Source organism: Periplaneta americana, chromosome 12, assembly GCF_040183065.1.
Source record: "Periplaneta americana isolate PAMFEO1 chromosome 12, P.americana_PAMFEO1_priV1, whole genome shotgun sequence".
NCBI lineage: Eukaryota > Metazoa > Arthropoda > Insecta > Blattodea > Blattidae > Periplaneta > Periplaneta americana.
The window spans coordinates 160,817,157-160,839,611 of record NC_091128.1 but is presented as its reverse complement, the minus strand read 5'-3'; the positions used below and the strand labels follow the sequence as shown (position 1 = coordinate 160,839,611).

Genomic DNA, 22,455 nt, shown 5'->3' with positions numbered 1-22,455 from the left:
GTTACGCTGCAGAAGGGCATGACTTTCTGGAAACAATTATCACTGGTGATAATGTGATAGCACTACACCCCCGAAACAAAGCAGGCCTCTATGGAGTGGAAACATGCTGCTTTCCCAGTAAAAAAGAAATTCAATGTGATGCAATCTACAAAGAAAGTGCTTGTGACAGTGTTCTGGGATATGCATGGTGTTTTGTTGGTGGACTTTGCTAAACACGAGACTTCAGTGATTGCTGCAGCCTGCATTCAAACGGTGATAAAGTTGCGTCGTGCCCTTCTTGACAAACGCCATAACATTAATGCTGATGATGTCGAACTTCATCACAATCCTCGTCCCCATGTTGTGGCTTCTGTTCGTGAGAAAATAAACACATTTGGTTGGGAGGTGCTCCAGGATCCACCATACAGTCAAGACCTTGCACTGTCGGACTTTCATCTGTTTGGTCCCATGAAGAAATTCCTGGCCGACCATCGCTTTGCAACCGATGCAGAAATGCAATCAACTGTCTGCAGATGGCTATATTCCAACCGAACGGACTTTATGAACAGGGTATACTAAAACTGGTATCACGATGGGAGAAATGTGTTGAGAAACTTGGTGCCTATGTAGAAAAGTAGCTAAAAGATGTGAGTTCATTTGTGTGTTTTTTATTTTTGTTTACCTATTAAACGTTTTTTTTTTTATTGTGTGTTACTTTCTGATCCACTCCGTATTAGGAAACAAGTACAAAAAGTGGAGCACAATAAATCATCATAACTTACAAATAAGACCCCAGCTGTAAATAACTTAAGATTTATGTTCTGTTACTTTATCATATTACACGTGAGTTAATGTTTGTGTTGCTAAGAAATACGGGAGTTGCATTTGTTTTTAAGCGATTGTTGTTGTTAGGTTGTAGGTTTGTCCGTACAGTAGTTTATAACTCATGAGCATTCACACATCGACTTTTCTGCTCGTAAATTCCAAATGTGCATGTTAATGATAATTGCAAACTGTAGGAAACTGCTGTACGAATGAACCTTATAATGTGTGCAGGAGGTTTGAACATGCGCAGAAATTACTGAATCTTCCTCTCATTACAGCAATGCCATGGTTCGGAATGGATATTGGTGGTACCTTATCAAAGCTTGTTTACTTTGAACCAAAAGACATCACACCGGATGAGGCAGATGCTGAAGTAGAGACTCTGAAGAACATCCGGCGCTATCTTACTAAGAATTCAGCATATGGCAAGACAGGCCACAGAGATACACATTTACAGGTAATGTGTTAGAAGTTGGCATGATTGTGTATTCATGGGCCATGTCTCAAAGCTCAAGTCTATACTTCACACTAGGGACTTTGGACATGTATGCTTGCATCACAGCCTTCTTCATAGACTATTTTTATAAAAACTTTGACATCACAGTGCAGCACAGCAGTATCCTAATGCAGTTTTATTACGAGTTACGTGAAAAAGATAAGAGCCTAAAATATTACAGTATAGTAGAATCCCGATTATCCGGCACTCTATTACCTGATTGGTGGATTATCCATCTGTATTTCTCTCGATTTTTTCTGCAGGAATATGTTGTTGTTGTTTTCTAATGCCAGGCGTTTGACAATAAAGTCATTTGACCTCTTGCACTCCAATATTTTTCAAAGATATTATCATGACCAGCCACTGAAGCACAGATTTTGAGGTGTTCCGAATCCATTTCTTGGTTTGAGTTGCACAATGGGTAGTTAGGGGACTGATATGTACCAATTCTATGCAGGTGTTTGGCCAAACAATCATGGCCTGTTGCCAATCTAAATGCAGCTACAGACGATTTTCGTGGTAAATCGGGAATTAACTGTGGATTTTGATGCATAGAGTTCCATTTCCCTTGGGGTTGTGTTATCAAATTTTGTTTGTTGAAGTCTTAAGTATGTAGATTTAATAAATCTCTTCACAGAGTAATACGTAGATTTAGTAACAGGTCTGTAAGTAGCAGTGCTGCCCTTCTTTGCTAAAGCATCCACATTCTCGTTTCCCAGGATTCCACAATGGATGGTATCCATTGGAATACAATTCTTTTATTGAGTGATATTAATTGAGAGAGCATTTTAGTTATTTCTGCTGTTTGAGATGAAGGTGTGTGTTTAGAGACGATTGATAGAATAGCTGCTTTGGAGTCTGACAATATAACTGCATTCCTAAATTTATTGATGTGGCATAGAAGATTCCTGAGATATTCACTTATTGCAATGATTTCACCATCAAAACATGTTGTTCCATATCCAAGAGATCTATAAAGTGAGAAGAGACAGCATGTAACACCTGCACCGGCACCTTGTTCTCTGGAGATCAAGGATCCGTCAGTGTATAAATGAAGCCAGTTTTGTGGAGGGTACCTAATATTAATTGTCTCTAAAGACAATTGTTTCAGTATTTCAGTGTTTATTTCTGATTTTAGTATTTCTTCTGTTAAATTTAGATTATATTCTATATTTAATAGAGTTAAAGGGTTTGGTTTAATTTGTAAGTTTTCTTTTAAATTCGGGATATTGATTTTCTGTTTTAATTCTTGAACAATGGATATGAAACTTTTTTGAGTTTTCAATCTACAGAGAGGACTGTAGATATATGAATATATGAAGTACTGTACATTGTATTAACACGTTATTTTTTCTAGAGTGTGCTATTACAAGCCTTTTTCCTTACACAGTATGATCTACTGTTCGAATTGTACTGTATAACTTCTGTATAAAATACTTTCTATGGGTGTCAAAAGAAATCTTGTTGTACTGGGTATCTGAAAAAAAAAAAAAGTGTAAATAATTGAGTGGTTTTGTGAAAGAGAAACTGTGGTTCGTCTCGCATCAGAATACGAGATTGGAGTGTATAAAGTACGAGTATGTAAATCTACAACACAGTACCTTCACAGACAACCATTACAAAGAGTTTCATTGGCCCTTAAAAACCTGTCGTTGACAACCAGACAATTACGAAAGTGTAAATATTATTCACTAAATTTACGAAAATCTTTCATGGTACTGATTATCCGATTTTTTCAATTAACTGTTCAGCCCATCCCCTTTGCCACGAATAATAGAGGTTCTACTATATTTTAAACTGTAAAGAAGGTACCAATGTGAATGTTGAAGATTAACATATAGTTTTACATTTTATTTCCAAAGCATCTTCATATCTCATAGCTCCAATTGCTGATGTGGCATTAAATTTAGCACATTATTGTTATAGTTACTTTGTAGGAGGGAATGTAAACATAATTGTCAAAAAACATATCTTTACGTTTTGTAATTAGGTAAATTTTAACTAATTACAGCAAAGAAAGTCACATTTAAAAAATGAGGGTTAAGCTCTTTTATCTAAACCCATCGATATGTTACTGAGAAAATTAAGTACTATGTATTAGGAAACTTTTTAGTATCAGTACATATTTTGTGTAACATCCCTTCCATTTTACTAGTACTTCTCTTGCCATTAACATGCTGTTAAACCACCAGAGCAACTTAGGTGATAGTGTATTGGCCCATAGATTCAAAACTGCATTTGAATGTGTGCTCAAATTCTATTTCGGCTAATTTCCTAATTTAGTTCTTTTTTGAAGTTCCCGAACTGTAAGGCGAATGTCAGGTAATTCATGTTCATTTCGTCAAATACTCTTTGCTATCACTAGGGGGCGGGGTTGATTACCTAAAAATAGCTGAAAAAGGACCTTAAAAGTTAATCGAAGGCACGGGACTGTATATGGACAGATAATACAAAATAGTTTATAGTTTTTAAAAGAAATCAAAATTATTCTCTGGTTTCCGTTTTTTTTTTTTTTTGCATTGAAAAATAATAAATATTATTATTAATAGAGGGCGAATCTATGTGCGTTGTCTCTCAAAGTTAATATGCATTGACTGTATTGCTACTGCTCACGTCACGTCTAACCTGTTCCATTTTTTATTCACACACATCCGCCCTCTAGTTATTAATTTATTATTATTATTATTATTATTATTATTATTATTATTATTATTATTATTATTATAACAACCCATTGTTGACAGGGATTCGCGGGTGCTCGTGTAAAGGGGGTTAAGTCGAATTGTAAGGTATGTAAACTTCTCTTCTTTGGTACTGAACAAAACCTTTTTGTCACAAAATACGGAGTACTATAACTGCATCATGGATGGAAGAATGATTTAGCCCTTTCAACACAAGAAAAAAGTAATTGTGGAGAGTTGAAATCTGTACTTATCCCAGTTTGGCGAAATCATACTTAACCCCCTTTACACGAGCACCCGCGATTATTGTTTGATTTTTTTAATGTATGGAATGGCGACAAGAAAATCATGATTGGAAAGCTTGCTCTATACCGTCTTTATCAACCAAAATGCCACTTGGACTTGAACTGAAGGTTTAAGCGTGGGAAGCCAGAGCTGTAGTATTTTGCTGATAACACACCACAAACTTCATAGTTATCATGAAATATTTAGAACAAGGACATTGGTGCCATATTTCTGTTAATCCGTGTTGGTTTGTCCCATTTGCATTTTGTCAAAAATATCAAAACTTTTTATAATATGTTTTAAATTAGTTTTCTGCAGTCAGTCTTTGAAATATTGCCTTGCATAAATTGTAACTACTGTCTTTTGTAGTCGTTTAGATAATTTTAAGACTTTTATTGCCCTGACTTGTGCTGTTTTCTTTTTGTAATATATTAGTCAATAACGCACTTGTGACTAATGTGCTGTGAGATAAGACAACAGTTTCCTGTTGTACTGAGAAGTAATACTGCACCTTGTCATAGTAACACCTATCAGTTCGAAAGGTCAGTGCTTACGTCTTAAATGCTATCACTTCTACTTCAGAAAATTTTGTGAAGATAATACATGGTTTGTCATACGTTCCACTTCTTTCGTAACAGTTCAGGTACTTTATCATGTAATAATATGACTTCTTGAACTGTCACTTAAGGGGACACTATACTGAAATAACTAACTTACATGTTTTTAGAGCTAAATACACAAAACTTTTATCACTGGTATGTCTGGTTTAATAATAACACATGTACAAAATTTTATTCCTCTATGATAAGTGGTTTGATATTAAAGCCACCGGCATGGCTCAGTCGGTTAAGGCGCTTGCCTGCCGGTCTGAAGTTGTGTTCGGGCGCGGGTTTAATCCCCGCTTGGGCTGATTACCTGGTTGGGTTTTTTCCGAGGTTTTCCCCAACCGTAATGTGAATGCAAGGTAATCTATGGCGAATCCTCGGCCTCATCTCGCTATCACCAATCTCATCGACACTAAATAACCTACTAGTTGATACAGCATCGTTAAATAACCAACTAAAATAAAATATTATATTAATATCTTAATAAAATATTGAATCGCTTTATATGAGAATTCCCTTGCGCTATAATTTACATTATTTTTAACTGATATTCACTTATATGATTCTTTATATATTTTTGGAACAAACATTATTATTGGGGTTTTCTATACAGTGAATCAGTGCGATAAATTACTAAGAATTTTTAATGATCATTATTGTTTTTATTGTTTTATAATAAAAAATTCTAGTAAATTATTAATTTTATAGAAAAGCTCTATAGTAAGTTTTCATTTCATGTATTTAAGGATCCACGTAAGTGAATATTACTTATGAATAATGTAAATTGTGGCACAAGAGACTTTTTATGTAATGCTATTCAATATTTCAATAAAATATTATAAAATGCAAACCACTTATCATAGGCGGATGAAATTTTGTGCATTAGTCATTATTAATCAGATATACCGATGATAAAAATTTGTTAAATCTAGCTTCATAAGTACGGCAGTTATTGATTTCACTATTGTGAACCCTTAGCAATATGGAACTTGCAAATTTCAGTATAGTGTCTCCTTAAGACATGCATAAATAAAGGCATTTATTGTGTCAGAAGAAGAAAATATTAAAGCACATTCATGTTTATAAATTGTAATTACAGCTTAAGTAGGGCAGCCAAATAGATCAGTTGGTAGAATTACTGTATATGGAGTGGAAGGTCCTGGGTTCAATTCTGTGTGGTAATGTAATTTTTCTCATTCCAAAACTTCCAGAATGGCACCAAGGTTTACTTGGCCTAATATCAAATTGAGTACTGGGTCTTTCCAGAGGTAAAAAGCAAGGGGTGTAGTTGTATTAGGGCACTGCCCCGATACTTTTTCTGCAACTTGGGAGTGTCCTGCTTTTTATCTTTAGTTTTAAAGTAGTAATTTTCTTACTTGCTTTCCTATTCAACTTTGTATTTTATATGTATGGATTAATAGTATGTACAATAACAGTGGCATTACTAATAAGTAATAATAATAATAATAATAATAATAATAATAATAATAATAACAACAATAACAACGATATTTGCCTGACACTTAAGTTTAACCTATATATATTACCCCACCATTTTAACCTCCTGAGTCCTGAGACATTTGTTGTTTTATTTTTAAAGTTCAATATAATTCTTTACTTACAAAGAAAAGTCTCTGACATGAAGGAAAATGCTGAAAAAATTGCGTAGATTACAGTTAGGGCACAAATGCAGGTATATTATACTATACTTCGGGTCTCTGCACATATTATCGTAATCATGTATGTAGTATAGTATACAGGGCAATTACAAATGATTCGTCAGGTTTAAAGTCAAATATTTTCGAAAACAATGGATGCAATATGTTCATACTACATTATTACTATTATTATTATTATTATTATTATTATTATTATTATTATTATTATTATTATTATTATTATTATTACTAATCATGAATTGAAAGAAGAACTCTGAAAGTTTACTTTCCATTGTTGTAACTCTGGCGCATGTAGACAGACAGCAGCACAAGCATAGTTTTCAAAATTGTGTCTGCAGCAGAAAACATTAAAAATTCAAAGTCATAACAGATGTCCCATAATTTGAGAACTGCTAAATAGAGCCTTCTAGATTACAAATGAAATGAAGCAATAGCTAATGATCTCGAAATAATCCCTATAGCTGAATATCTGCGTGAATATAAATGCAATTGGTTACAACACGTCAATAGAATACGATGCTAGTTGTATGTCGGGATTTTACTACGTAATTTTGAGTGTGTGTATGAAGGATCTACGTATGTTGGGGATTGGGGTCTGTTCGTGCCTGCATAACTATCTAAAATCCACCTACCTCTGCAGCAACCCAATATTTTATGTGTTCCATTTACCTACTTATCTACCTACGTACTTTTCTGCCCCATGTTTACTCAGTTACTTGCCCATTTGTCCATTTAATTTGCCAGTTACACGCTGGGATCGTAAAAAAATGAGGACATAATGCAAGAAATTCAAATAGAACCCATTATGCAGTTCATCAGCAAATATCAACTTCAGTGGAAGGGTCATCTCGAACGAATGAATCGATGCAGAATTCCAAAAGTACTGTTTCATTACCATCCTTATGGCAAAAGATCTCTAGCTCGTCCAAAGAAGAGATGGACTCTAGTTTGAGACTGTAACAGGCCATTCGGCCTAATGCTTGTTAGGAAGACGACGACTTTGCCAGTTATCATCTTGTCTACTTACTTACCTACCAGCCTAGTCAACACTACGTGTACATCCATGACTAAAGTTGTTGAGCAAATTTTCATTCATAATGATTTCTCTCTTTCAGATGGACAGTGTAGTAATCCGAGGTCGAAGAGGAACTCTTCACTTCATCCGTTTCCCAACCAGTGAAATGGGCAACTTTTTAGCATTAGCAAAGTCTAAAGGCATGGCCACTCTTGTAACCACTGTTAGTGCTACTGGGGGTGGAGCCTACAAGTTTGAAGAAAATTTTCGTAGAGTAAGTAAGCTTCAGAGTTAATTCTCTGTCTTACAGAAAAACAGTAGAAGTCATAATTGAATGTCTTCATGTTTCACTTTGCCTGATGGTATTGCATGTCATCGTTGCCCATTTGAACTTCAGTCTCTCTTGTACATACTTCACAATTTAGCTTCTTGATGTTGAACATTTGTCTGTTAGCATACAAATGGAAGAAAATTAAATGCCAGCAGGATAAATGCAAAAGTGTGATTCAATGCTCAATAACTCTCTAACCATGAAAGTGAGAACAATGAAAGATTAAATAAAGGGCTTCAATTATTACGTAATTTCTTTTATTGTACATCATATATTTTATATATTATAACATGTTTACGCGTCTTGTACTCCATCAAATTTGTCTTCCAATTCAATACTTTGAATGAAAACTTTTCAAAGATTGATCAGTATATAAAAAGTTTTGTCAAAGACTGTTTCATATTGCTAAAGATTTGATAAGAATTTAAAAACGTGTTTCAAGTTCATTGTAACCTATGTAGGCTTGCTTACCAAATATTAACAATATAAATATATAAATCCTTTGGAGAATAACTAGGCTAAACAAATTAATATTTATATTACTTAATGGTACATTACTACATTACCATAAAACAAATATTATGTAATCTTCATCTTGCGATGTTTGGTGACGTATACACTTCCGTTGATGTGACATATTAATGAATTTAAATACTATTATAGTCACAATCATGCCATGGTATGAATGAAAAATTTCACAACCTCGAGCGGGAATCGAACCTGCGACTTCCTGTTCTCCGGTCAGGCGTTCTACCACTGAGCTATCGAATTCGTCTCACGCTAAAGGCTTGGAATTATCCTTTCATACTGGCGACTGTTGTAGAGTACTGTCCATAGAGAAATTTTTCTTTCATACCATGGTATGATTGTGACTATAATACAGACGTGGACAAATCATTAGCAAAATTGGAGATTTTTATTATATATTTTTACAAACTATGATTCTTCAATTTAGACTACAGTTGACATCTTTGCGTATTTCCAAATTATTAGAAAAATCGAAGATTTGTATTGTATATTTTTACAAAATTTCACTCTTCAATTTAGACTACAATTGATATTTTTGCATATTTACAAATTATTAGCAAAAGTGAAGATTTTTTGTATATTTTTACAAAATTCGACTCTTCAGTTTGGACTACAGGTGACATTGTGGATATTTCCCAATTATTAGCAAAACTGAAGGTTTTTATTATATATTTTTACAAAATTTGACTCTTCACTTTAGACTGCAGTTGACATTTTTGCATATTTACAAATTATTAGCAAAATTGAATATTTTATTATATATTTTTTACAAAATTTGACTCTTCAATTTAGAATAGCCTACATTTGACATTTTTGCATATTTATATCTACTGTAATGATAGAAATATGCAAAATTGTCAACTGTAGTCTAAATTGAAAAGTCAAATTTTGTAAATAGAATTACCATAAAGATCGTCAATTTTGTTAATAATTTGTCCACGTCTGTAGTATTTAAATTCATTAATATGTCACATCAACGGACGTGTATATGTCACCAAACATCGCAAGATGAAGATTACATTTGTAAAAAGTTTCTTTCAACCCATAAGCAGTGCTGACTAGATCAGATGCTATGGACAGTACTGTATAACAGAGTCGCCAGTATGAAAGGATAATTCCAAGCCTTTAGCGTGAGATGAACTTGATAGGTCAGTGGTAGAGCGCCTGACTGGAGAACAGGAAGTCGCAGGTTCGATTCCGGCTCGAGGTTGTGAAATATTTCTTTCATACCATGGCATGATTGTGACTATAATAGTATTTAAATTCATTAATATGTCACATCAACGGACGTGTATACATCACCAAACATCGCAAGATGAAGATTACATTTGTTTTTTTTTTTAATCCAATGCCACCAGGTTGTCTTTTCGACATTTCTGGTCTTCTCTCCTGGCCGTGGCTTAGTTGTAACCCACTTCTGTGGTTGGGGCGCCTGGAAGGTGGAGTTACATTACCCCGATGATGTGATAGGATGATTATTATAATGATTACATTTGTAAAAAGTTTCTTTCAACCCATAAGCAGTGCTGACTAGATCAGACGCTATGGACAGTACTCTATAACAGAGTCGCCAGTATGAAAGGATAATTTCAAGCCTTTAGCGTGAGACGAACTCGATAGCTCAGTGGTAGAGCGCCTGACCGGAGAACAGGAAGTCGCAGGTTCGATTCCCGCTCGAGGTTGTGAAATTTTTCTTTTATACCATGGCATGATTGTGACTATAATAGTATTTAAATTCATAAATATTATGATTACATATTGTTTTAAAACGAAATATTTACTATTAGTAGGTTAGAATCTTCTTCATTCAAAAAATACATGTACAGGTATCAGTTCTTATTCGAGGTAACCACTTTGCAATTTTCTCATAGTATCAATTTTTTTTTATTGTGGTATTTCACACAATCCACAGTGTACAAATACGGGTTTAACTGTCACAATTGAATTAACTTGCACACAACTTCTGTCAGCCAGGATACCATGGTTTCTGTGGTTATTGACGCCATAATATTTTCGAATACCATTTGTCAGTTCCTTCAAAGAATGGTCAAGTCTTTGATCGAATAGAGCATGTTCTTATTTAGTTTCAACAGAATCAAAGACTTTTAAAGTATTGTAAGCGATTTCACAATAAAACTTGTAAAGTATTGTCAAGTCTTGAAAAAATCTTGTAAAGTGTTGACTTTGACGAAAATCTAATTGTGCACAAGCAGCTTCAGCAAAACATGGAACGTCTTTTATTGCTTGCCAATTCTAAATTATATGAGATAGAGCTTCACATATTACAAGTAAAATAAGTAAATTTTAACGAGCTTTCAGAATCTGAAATCAGATTTCACATATTACAAATAGTTTTTTAGTTTTGGATTTAAATTTTATAAAAAGAGCAAGTGCTGAATATAATTTATGGATTGCAACATATCATGACGTCAGATATGCCTACTGCACAGTACAAAAATGCTAGAGTATATGAGAGAATATAGAAAACATAAGTGTTTGCACAGTAGTAAAATCAGGTGCATAGAGAGACTGCAAGTACAAAAGACAAAAATAAGAAAGAAATAAAGCTAGTACCATTAACTAAAAAATTTTTTTCATTGCTGTTATAATTATAATAATTGTATTTTAAACCATACATCAGATGTTATTCAGGGATCCAAGGTTTCCTGCAGTTCTTATTTTGATTTATTCGTTTTTTTTTTCTTTTTTAGGAGTTGAACATGAGGCTTGCCAAGTTTGATGAGCTGGACTCGTTAATACGAGGCATGTTGTATGTGGAAACTAATAACCCGTGTGAATGTTACTACTGGGCCAATCCTACAGAGGATGACCGTTGTGAGAAGAGATTCTATGATTTCAGTGACCCATATCCCTTTTTGGTAAGTAGAGATGGTAAAAGCAGTTTCAAGATACAGCTTCATGTATGACCTCGTGTATTAATTTGGATTTAAGTCTTAAATCAGTTGCAAGTATATGAAATGTTTTCCATGCACTGATATACTACATCTGACATAAATAATTTTGAGGGAAAAATTGTTCTGGGGCCGGGTATCGAACCCGGGACCTTTGATTTGACGTACCAACGCTCTACCAACCGAGCTACCCGGGAACTCTACCAGACACTGATCCAATTTTTCCCTCTATATCCACAGACCTCAAAGTGGGCTGACAGCTGTCAAGCAACCAAAGTTGAGTGCACACTAACTCTGTGTGACTTTAATTGTGGCTTTCTGTTACGAACAGTGACGTGTATTATGCAAATCAAGCTTTCAGGTATAACTCCCTGTAAAGTTGATTTGAATAATTTTGAGGGAAAAATTGTTCCGTGGCCGGGTATCGAACCTGGGACCTTTGGTTTAACATACCAACGCTCTACCAACCGAGCTACCCGGGAACTCTACCAGACACCGATCCAATTTTTCCCTCTATATCCACAGACCTCAAAGTGGGCTGACAGCTGTCAAGCAACCAAAGTTGAGTGCACACTAACTCTGTGTGACTTTAATTGTGGCTTTCTGTTAGCGAACAGTGACATGTATTATGCAAATCAAGCTTTCAGGTATAACTCCCTGTAAAGTTGATTTGAATAATTTTGAGGGAAAAATTGTTCCGGGGCCGGGTATCTGACATCTGACATGTTGTTGCAGATTGTAAACATTGGCTCCGGTGTAAGTGTTCTTGCTGTGTATGGACCAAATAACTACAAGAGAATATCTGGCACGAGGTGAGTACATATCACCTGTAACAAACTGAGTGGAAGTGTACTGTTCTGCCAGTAAACAGAGCAACCTAAAATTTTTGGTTCCTTTTCATATTTTAAATATGTTACAGTAGTTATTTATGTATTAAGAGAGGAAAGTAGTGTTTACTAGTCGAGGATATGTTTGCAATTAAGTAGTCCAGACTAGCAGATTCTAGTGAGTGCGACAATTTTCACGAGTGTCATAATAAGATTATCCTCGGGTTGGATACAACACTTTATGGCATCTTAGCATTATAAATTGTAGGAAATAAATTATGAAATAATTCGGCATCCATAGCTGACATAAGTGTTGATATGTTCATATTGATTAGTTCCACCTGGCATTGAATAAAGAGAAATGGATGACCTTGCAGGTATTACAAACTCTAGTTATACCTTAGGTATCAAATTTTATGTTACAAATGTTCCTTTATCTTGTTAATAGTCCACACCTGTGGAGTAACAGTTTGCGCGTCTAGCCGCAAAACCAGGTGGCCCAGGTTCGATTCCCAATCAGGGCAAGTTACCTGGTTGAGGTTTTTTTCCAGGGTTTTCCCTCAACCCAATATGGGCAAATGCTGAGTAACTTTCAGTGTTGGACCCCGGACTCATTTCACCGGCATTATCACCTTCATCTCATTCAGATGCTAAATAACCTAAGATGTTGATAAAGCATCGTAAAATAACCTACTAAAATTTAAAAAAATCTTGTTAATATAGTTTCTCTGAACCACAGAACTGTTTTATGTGATATTTCAAAAGTGAATACAAAATTGTTAAAGATTGGAAATGAATGATATGTTACCTTCTGTTCTGCGTTTTATTTCTTGTTACCTGGCGTGTAGAAGCGGTAAGGAAGATAGCCAGATGAGTTGCATTCATCCACACAAGCGTTCCGGTATTACGTCATTGCTATTATTGGCACGCATGCCATAATAGCTGATTCTGCACAGTGTTGGATGTAGTAACATCCTGTTTATAATGCTAGGATGGCATAAAATACATTTACGGGCCTACAAGCAATCTTAATTTTTTTATCACACCAGGCTAACATTTGGTGGACGAGTCTTTTATTCCCCTCTGGACCGTTTCATTTTCGGTATATCTGGTTACTCTGAACATCTCAGTTAAGTTTTGGGGACAAGACGAAGTCTGGTGGGCCCATGTTAAAACTGTATGGGCACCATGCAACCTCGCATTATCTTGTAAAATGAGGACACCAGCTGTGAACATTTGTTTAAAAAATATAAAATGGCAATTTACACAAAATCATTTCTAGTGATTTTACATTTTTGCTTACATAAGATGAAGTGAAAGATAGAATGGAATAAAGAGTGTACATTCCAAAAAAATACTTGTCTGGAAAATAAGTTTTGTATACTGCCTTATGTTTCTTATCGAGAACTTCTTCACACAAGAGATTTAATTTTTAAACAGTTGTACATTTTTACTGCTGCCAGCTTTATCCAAATTGTTTCTTTGGTTCTGACTCTTACATCTGACTTGTATCATACACAATCGTAAATATGATCTTACATTTTTCCCTACATAAGATGAAGTGAAAAATGGAACAGCATAAACAGTAGATCTCCCAAGAATATGATTGTACCAGGCAAATAATTGAGGCATTCACTAGAACAAGAACTTAACTACAGAATCTTGAATTTGTGATAGAAAGCATCAGACATTTTAGATCTGGTGTAACAGAATTGCACAGAATGACATTCAAATGTTTCTAGTGGGAACTGTGTTTGTTAAAGGCAAATCATATTTTGTCTAGAGAGAGATGCGTTATTAAGGTTTCAATACATGCTGGAAATGGAAAAATGACGTAACGTACATTAAGTTGATATTCCTGGAAACACCTCAGTTGTTGTAAGGTACGGTCACATGTCGCTACTTTTGCAGCGCAACTTTTGTACTGCAGCTGCAAAAGTTGCATGTCGTGTTCACACGTAAGCCAAAAGTAGCGCGCTGCACGCTACTTTTCATGCTGCGCAACCCAAGTGCAGCAAAAGTTGCAACTGGAGGTTGCGAGTCTGTTCACACACAAGGCGCTACTTTTGCAGCCGCAGTCATGCTGCAGGTTTCCATCTCCGTGTTGACTTCTCAATATACATTTTGTGGTTATGTTCGCATTATTAAGAAACTCATGCAAAAGCTTCCTTATCTATTATTTGCTTTTCTGTCGTATCTACTATTCAGAAATTGGCATTATTTTTACTATAAAGCTTTTAAAAACGCCTATATACTTAAATGATAACCAACAGTATATTCACGTAATCAATATTGGCAACCCTCCTGTTTGGAACTACGCTATGGAAAATTTAAAAAAATGAATTATATCGTCAGCAATTATGCTCAGACTGTGTTGTGTATTTAATAACTGTTACAAATAATTTATTTTCATCACATTTAACATTAAAATATATCCAAACAATAAAAGTATCATTGGCACATTTGGGTGGTAACACTGGTTGCAACCGCAGCAAATGTTTCAACAAAACCGATATCAAAAATGCTGCGGCTGCAACCCTGAGAACCCTGTTCACACGTCGCTACTTTTAAGTTGCACGCAGCATGGAAAAGTAGCGGGTAGCAGGTTCGGCAGCCGCTACTTTCGGGTTGCACCGTTGTTCACATGTCGCAGTACGAGAGTTGCGCAGTTTTTTGTACTGCAGCGCTGCAAAAGTAGCGACGTGTGACCGTACCTGTATATTGCTTTATGTTTTCTAATTGAAAACTTCTTTACACAAGAGTTTTAGTTCTTAAACAGTTCTACATTTTTACTGCCGCCAGCTTCCTCCAAATTGTTTCTGATACCAACTATTACATCTGATATGTGTTTTACAGAATAATTTTGTCTTGGAACTAAGGGCTTGACTCCTGCTATGTTTCAGTTTGGGTGGAGGCACATTCCTTGGGCTCTGTTGTCTACTGACAGGGTGCAATACATTCGAGGAAGCAATAGACTTAGCAACGTGTGGAGACAACACGCGAGTCGACAAGTTGGTCAAAGACATTTATGGTGGGGATTACGAGCGTTTTGGTCTGCCAGGAGATTTGGTGGCCAGCAGGTATTGAATGTTCAGAGTTATTTACTTTTTTTATATACAGAATTGAAGTTATAGATATATATATATATATATATATATATATATATATATATATATTTGTAAAACAAGTTTATTTCTATCCTAAGTGTATTTTTCTATTTTATCTTGGTTACTATATCAACATGACCTGCACTAATTATACTACTAATAATAATTTAATATTAATCTCAACATCGTCTCTTTTTTCACTCAGTTATTATTAGTATTATTATTTACTAATTTTATTACAATCTTTATGGGAGCTTTTTCCTTAAGTATTTTGTCTACGAAGTATGTGTATCTATGTAACGGAACTGTCCCCGAACACGAGCTTTGCTCTTTCGGGGTATTTTAATGTAACGTTTTTATGTATATGTTATTATTAAATAAATAAATAAATAAAATAAATTAATTAATTAATTTGTCCTACAGAATTTATCTGTAATATTGACACTTAATATTTTAGGAGAAAAATTCGCTCTGGCGCCGGGGATCGAACCTGGGTCCTTAGTTTTATGTACCAAGCGCTCTGACCACTGAGCTACGCCGAATTCAATCCACAGCACCGGATCGAATTCTCCTCCTTCGATGTTTCCCTTTGTGGCCTGACTTCAAGTTAGGCATATATGTTGACTTGTATGTCCAATGTCAACTGCCATTATACTAGGAGCGCACTCAGCTGAGTGACCTGTTGGCCAGGAATCCGCAGTTATTATGCACTGCTAGCTGAGAGAATATTATGGATATATTAATTTGTCCTACAGAATTTATCTGTAATATTGACACTTAATATTTTAGGAGAAAAATTCGCTCTGGCGCCGGGGATCGAACCTGGGTCCTTAGTTTCATGTACCAAGCGCTCTGACCACTGAGCTACGCCGAATTCAATCCACAGCGCCGGATCGAACTGTCCTCCTTCGATGTTTCCCTTTGTGGCCTGACTCCAAGTTAGGCATATATGTTGACGTGTATCCAATGTCAACTGCCATTATACTAGGAGCGCATTCAGCTGAGTGACCTGTTGGCCAGGAATCCGCAGTTATTATGCACTGCTAGCTGAGAGAATATTATGGATATATTAATTTGTCCTACAGAATTTATCTGTAATATTGACACTTAATATTTTAGGAGAATTGAATTTGGCGTAGCTCAGTGGTCAGAGCACTTGGTACATAAAACCAAGGACCCGGGTTCGATCCCAGGCGCCAGAGCGAATTTTTCTCCTAAAATATTAAGAATTGGAGTTATTTTTTAAAAATCACATCCTTCAGGTGATCTCCATTCGCAGTACACTGTTGATGTTGCCTCTGGTAACTTATTATGAACTAATACAAACTCCTGACCAATGTGTTGAATTTCATTCTTTATCTTGTTCTTCCGTATCATGACAACTTTCGAGAAGCGACTTCCCGCAGTGCATTTGTAAGTGGAGTGACCTGAAGGCTAATTAAAAAAAAATTCAGAACTATAAATAAGCTTTTATGTTTAAATACATATTTGAGTCAACGCCATACAGTTGTACCATGCTTCAAACATAGCTCACTCAAATTGCTCCACCTTCTATTTTGTCTACCAGAACTCGAAAAATAAATATAGATTTAATTTCACATATTAAGATAACTAGAAAGTGAAAAATGGCATTGTTTTTAGACCTAAATAAATCTACATTTCTCTAGGATTAATTTGATGCATGATTTATTGCAAAAAAATATTTGAAGCCTCTAAGAGAGTTCTAAATTATTGGTGTGAGACGTGTATTTAAATGCCACGTCCCCTTTCAGACTTTTTTTTCAATCCTGAAATAGTTTTAGAATAGGATTTTCTCATCATTATCCTGATTCTGGATGTTGTGAAGGAAAAATGGACACATCATCTTTGTGCGTTTCTGAATTTTCCATAAACTTAATTTTTCAAACTGAAATCAAATTTTTCTCAGTATTGGTTGGACGAATCTGCATGAAACACACATTTTCAATCATGTGTGTATGTATTTATTTCACACTGCAAATGCGTAAATACCCTGTGGCAGTGGTAACTAATTACACTCAATAATGACAATTAATAATAAATTAATAATAATAATAATAATACTGATAATAATTAATAATAATAAATAATAATCATCATCATCATTGGCGCTACAGCCCTTGGTGGGCCTGAGCCTCCCTTAGTAATTGTCGCCATCCATCTCTATCTTGTGTAGCAGCCTTCCAATTCTTGCACCCCAACTTTCTGGCATCCTCTTCCACTCCATCAATCCATCGCAAGTGCGGTCGACCTCGTCTTCTCTGACCTCCCGGATTTGTTATTACAATTTTTTTGCAAGGTTCACTTGGGTCCATGCGTATTACATGTCCTAATAAATAATAATAGTATAATAAAATTAACAAGGAGCATCCTAAATTAAATGAAGCACGATCACTTAAAATAACATTTAAAGTAAATCTAATTTGTATCTTAACCCTGAGTTCGAACTAAAACCCACGAGTATGATATGTTCATACATGCACAAGTACCTTTCAGCATTACACTCATTTCGCTGTCAACTCACTCACTGCACTGGAACTACGATACATTACACTAACACTTCAAAAACATTTCACTGTTCAAATACTTTGCTCTACCACTATAAACTTGAAACTTCACTGACACAACATTCTTCTTCACTGATACAACACTTCAAATAACAAAACATCAATTACACCCTTTAAATATTGTGCATAATATACCTATACATGTCTGAATTTTGTGAACTAAAATTATTTAAATATTTTAATTATTTCAAAGGTCCAGAGTTCGATCCCAGGTGGCGACAGGATTTTTTCTCGTTGCCAAACTTTCAGAATGGCCCCGAGGTTCACTCAGCCTCCTATAAAATTGAGTACCAGGTCTTTCCCAGGGGTAAAAGGCGGCCAGAGCATGGTGCCGACCACACCACCTCATTCTAGTGCCGAGGTCATGGAAAGCATGGGGCTCTACCTCCATGCCCCCAAGTGCCTTCATGGCATGTTACGGGGATACCTTTAACTTTTTTAATTATTTCAAAGAAGTCCATACCAATAATCACTGCAAAATAAGAAGAAAATTACATTAATTTTTCTAAGTTAAAGAACAACATATAATTTCCAAATCAGTTTAGAAAAATGACTCTAGTTCCCAAAATTAAATAATGTCTTTATTCTATGTCAAAAAAATTTCATTCCAATCACTGCACTAGTTTCTGAGAAAAATTGACATTTATATCTCATTGTTTTCGGTTTTTTTTTCTGCAATGTTTATTTCTAAAATATTTTATTAATATTATTATATGTTTACTAAAATGTTGAAACTTATAGGGAATGTTCATCAGAGTTTTCTTTATCTGTGTTAAAAATTTCAAATAGATTGTTTCAGTAGTTCATTAGATACAGAAAGAAATGTGCTCTGCTGTATTTTATTAGTTACCTTAACAATATAGAAATAGGTTCAAACATAGCACTCAGGGCTTATTCATCAGTAAGATGATGGAACTGTTTCTTAGTGGACTGTATTGTGTGTGGACAGCTTTGGGCAAATGAATGCCAAAGAGAAGAGGGCTACCGTCACAAAGGAGGACCTGGCGAGGGCCACGCTCGTCACCATCACCAACAACATCGGCTCTATTGCTCGGATGTGTGCTCTGAATGAGAAGATAGAGCGTGTTGTGTTTGTGGGGAACTTCTTGAGGGTGAACCCGATCTCCATGAAGCTCCTGGCTCATGCTATGGACTACTGGTCGAAAGGAACACTCAAAGCCCTCTTCCTGGAACACGAGGTTGGTATTAACCCACAACAGTAGCACGCACTGGTAGTAGTATTTTTTACTGCTACTGTTACTCAGGGCCAGGCTCTTTTGGTGAAGATTCTTTAAAGTTTTCGTGAAAAATAAATAAAACATCGTACTTATATTTTAAAATGCGACAGTAATTTCGTGATTTATTTTTTTAATCACTTAATGCCATACACTCACACACAGTCTTAATTATCAATATTGGTAATCTTATACACGTCATTATATTTGCAGCATTAATGGCAAAATAAAGCTGTTAATAATACTTACTTAGAAATGGCTTTTAAGGAACCCGCTGGTTCATTGCCATCCTCACATAAGCCCGCCATCGGTTCCTATCCTGAACAAGATTAATCCAGTCTCTACAATCATATCCCACCTCCCTCAAATCCATTTTAATATTATTCTCCCATCTACTCAGCCTCTCCAAAGGTCTTCTTCCCTCAGGTCTTCCAACTAACATTCTATATGCATTTCTGGTTTTGCCCATATGTGCTACATGTCCTGCCCATCTCAAACGTCTGGGATTAATGTTCCTAATTATGTTAGGTGAAGAATACTGTGTGCGCAGTTTTGCTTGTGTAACTTTCTCCATTCTTCTGTAACTTCATCCCTCTTAGCCCCAAATATTTTCCTTCCACGTTTCACAACCTTACAGAACCGGTAATATAACTGTGTATAAATTCTTTCTGGTTTTTTGAGAGCAAACTGGATGACAAAAGCTTCTCAACCGAATAATGATAGGCATTTTCCATATTTGTGTTTTTAATTTCCTCCCGAATGTCATTTATATTTGTTACTGTTCCTCCTAAATAGAGACTTGAAAATTTCGCATTTGCGAAATCAGCGAATTTTTTAATTGTGAGGTAGAAATTAATATTTTCCTTCATCTCTAAGGTGATTTGGCGTGATTTTCTAGCAGAATTGAGAGTGCGAAAAATGCGAATTTCCTATCAAATTGCGAAATCACGAGAAAATTTCTATACAAGAGCAATTGATCAGTAAAATGCTGTTTTCAAGCGAAAAGTGCAATATATAAGTACAAAAATTAAAGACACTTTTTAAATAGTCAAAACATGTCGATTGATTATCACTTTATTAATTAATGTCTGCTCGATTCTATAAATTTCATATATTGATAATGAAGGTCAGATGATTGTTATACATATTATAATATATATCGTAATTTCGATTATTAAGTTCTATACTTGATATGGGCTTGACTAAAATGCATCACGTCGGTTTACTCGGCCATTTGCTTTTGAGATCACGGCAGGATTGATTGAATTTGTCAGGCACATGCTTCTTCATAAAATGTGTGAACAACTGTAACAGGTCATGAAAGGGACTCTGCTTCAGACGCAAAGACAGTTTTCTGTACATTCTGCAATTGCCGCATTGGAGAATAAAACATTTTCAGAATGTTGTTTGCAAGTATTGTGGACACCAACAAACAATGTTGACAGTGATCGTGTTTTATTACAGTTTGGTGCTGTTGTTTCAGAGAGGCTATATAATTTGAAGGAGAAAAATGCTGAACTGTTCACAATGTTATCTTTTGAGAAATGAAAGTTAGAATGCATAAAGGTTTCTTTGGAAAAAAGTAGATGCTAATTTGGAAAAAATAGATGCTAATTTTGATGAAAATAGATGCTAAAAATTCAGGTCCCTAGTCATAAATGAGTCACATACTTGACAAAACCTGCATATGCTTCTTGGTATATTTGTCACATTTCACGTTTATTACTAATAACAAAAAAACCTGTCCCTGCACAATACTACTTCTGCTGCTGCTGCTGCTGCTGCTTCAGCAGTGCTTTTGCTCCTACTACCACACTTACGAGGCGTGTTCTTAAAGTAAGTTCCAAAAGGGTGTAGTAAGTAAACAGGAAGATATTTACAAACCATTTTTGTTGCATTGTATTCCCCACACTTCAATTACTTCTCAACATAATCTCCACCATTATTGAGGCATTTATCGAGTCGTGGCACAAGTCTTTCTATCCCCTCATTGTAGAATTCGCCCGCCTGCGATGCGAACCATTCCCACACTGCTGTTTTCACTTCATCGTTGACCACCGAGGAACTTCTTGAGGTGCAGGAAGAGATGAAAGTCACTCAGAGCCAAATCCGGGCTGTAGGGGGGATGGTCAATTTGTTCCCAGCTAAATTTCGAGATGAGATTTTGGGTGTCGTCACCATCAAAACGTTGACCACCGAGGAACTTCTTGAGGTGCAGGAAGAGATGAATGTCACTTGGAGCCAAATCCGGGCTGTAGGGGAGATGGTCAATTTGTTCCTGTCCTCGTGAATTTTTTCATCGACATCACGCACCAAATCGTCATTGATCAAAGATGGTCGACCGGTACGCTGCTCATTATGCACAGAGACGCGGCCCTCATTGAACTTCCTAACCCATCTCCTGACCATTCCATCACTAATGGCATCATCACCATACACGTCAAAAAAAAGTTGACGATAAATGTCAGGTGGTTTGATGTTTCTCGCATTCAAGAAACGGATAACAGAGCGCATCTCACAGTCGGCGGGGTGCTCGATCACTTTAAACATTTCAACTGATCACAACTAACCACACACACGGACTGAAGCTCTGAAACTGCATGCACAGCTTGCCTGAGGACTGAAGAAGAAAACATGCATGCGCAAAATAATGATTGCAGCAATGCAACGGCTATAATTGAAAATGGAACTTACTTTAAGAACACGCCTCGTAATATTACTATGTTACGAAGTGTTTCACTGTGCAGTGTGGTTTTGTTGCAGGGTTACTTTGGTGCGGTGGGCTGCCTGCTAGAATTCAACAGTCACGTCAGCTGAATCTGTTGCGAAAGCATTCCTGTATCGTCAAAACATTCAAATAGTGGTAGCGCATGATGAGCCTGTCCGCATGAGCTTCTGCCACAGCGCACACGTATTTGATGAAGCACAAGTCCAACCAAAGTACAACAGTTAATTTTTATATTGGTTATTGCAGTATTTTGTTGATTATTTTGTGGTGTTGGTCTACTTTATTCGACTGGATGATTTCACGTCACCTATTAAATAAATCTGAACCTTTTGCGGTGATGGTAGGGCACAGCCCCCTGGAAGGGGTCCATGGCCTATATAAAGCATTTGTCCTGAAGTTGGTGCAAGTTCATGCGGCCAGTCATCCTAACCAGGGGATTTGTACATAATATACACACATGTATTTTGATGCCCTATTTTTTTTTTTTTAATTATTATCGAGTTGTTAGGAATATTGCTGTGTATTATAATTGTTACACGAAAGTTTTAAATGCAATTTTATAGAAATGTTTTTAATTTATTGTTAACTAATTTAGTTTTTGCTAGATATTAGGACAAATAAATCGAATATCAATCTA

At 35.7% G+C, this 22,455-nt stretch overlaps 1 protein-coding gene across 4 annotated transcripts in view; it reads left to right on the top strand.

The window, feature by feature from the left end:
• Window positions 1–22,455, top strand: part of fbl (pantothenate kinase 3 fbl) — a 79,685-nt gene extending 57,230 nt beyond the window's left edge. For all 4 annotated transcript variants that reach the window (XM_069842388.1, XM_069842386.1, XM_069842387.1 and 1 more), the window contains 7 exons: window positions 1,083–1,261; window positions 7,666–7,839; window positions 11,136–11,303; window positions 12,072–12,148; window positions 15,067–15,243; window positions 18,805–19,054; window positions 21,854–22,455. In XM_069842388.1, coding sequence (XP_069698489.1) covers window positions 1,083–1,261; window positions 7,666–7,839; window positions 11,136–11,303; window positions 12,072–12,148; window positions 15,067–15,243; window positions 18,805–19,054; window positions 21,854–21,907 — 1,079 coding nt within the window. In that variant the 3' untranslated portion in view covers window positions 21,908–22,455. The remainder of the gene's footprint in view (window positions 1–1,082; window positions 1,262–7,665; window positions 7,840–11,135; window positions 11,304–12,071; window positions 12,149–15,066; window positions 15,244–18,804; window positions 19,055–21,853) is intronic.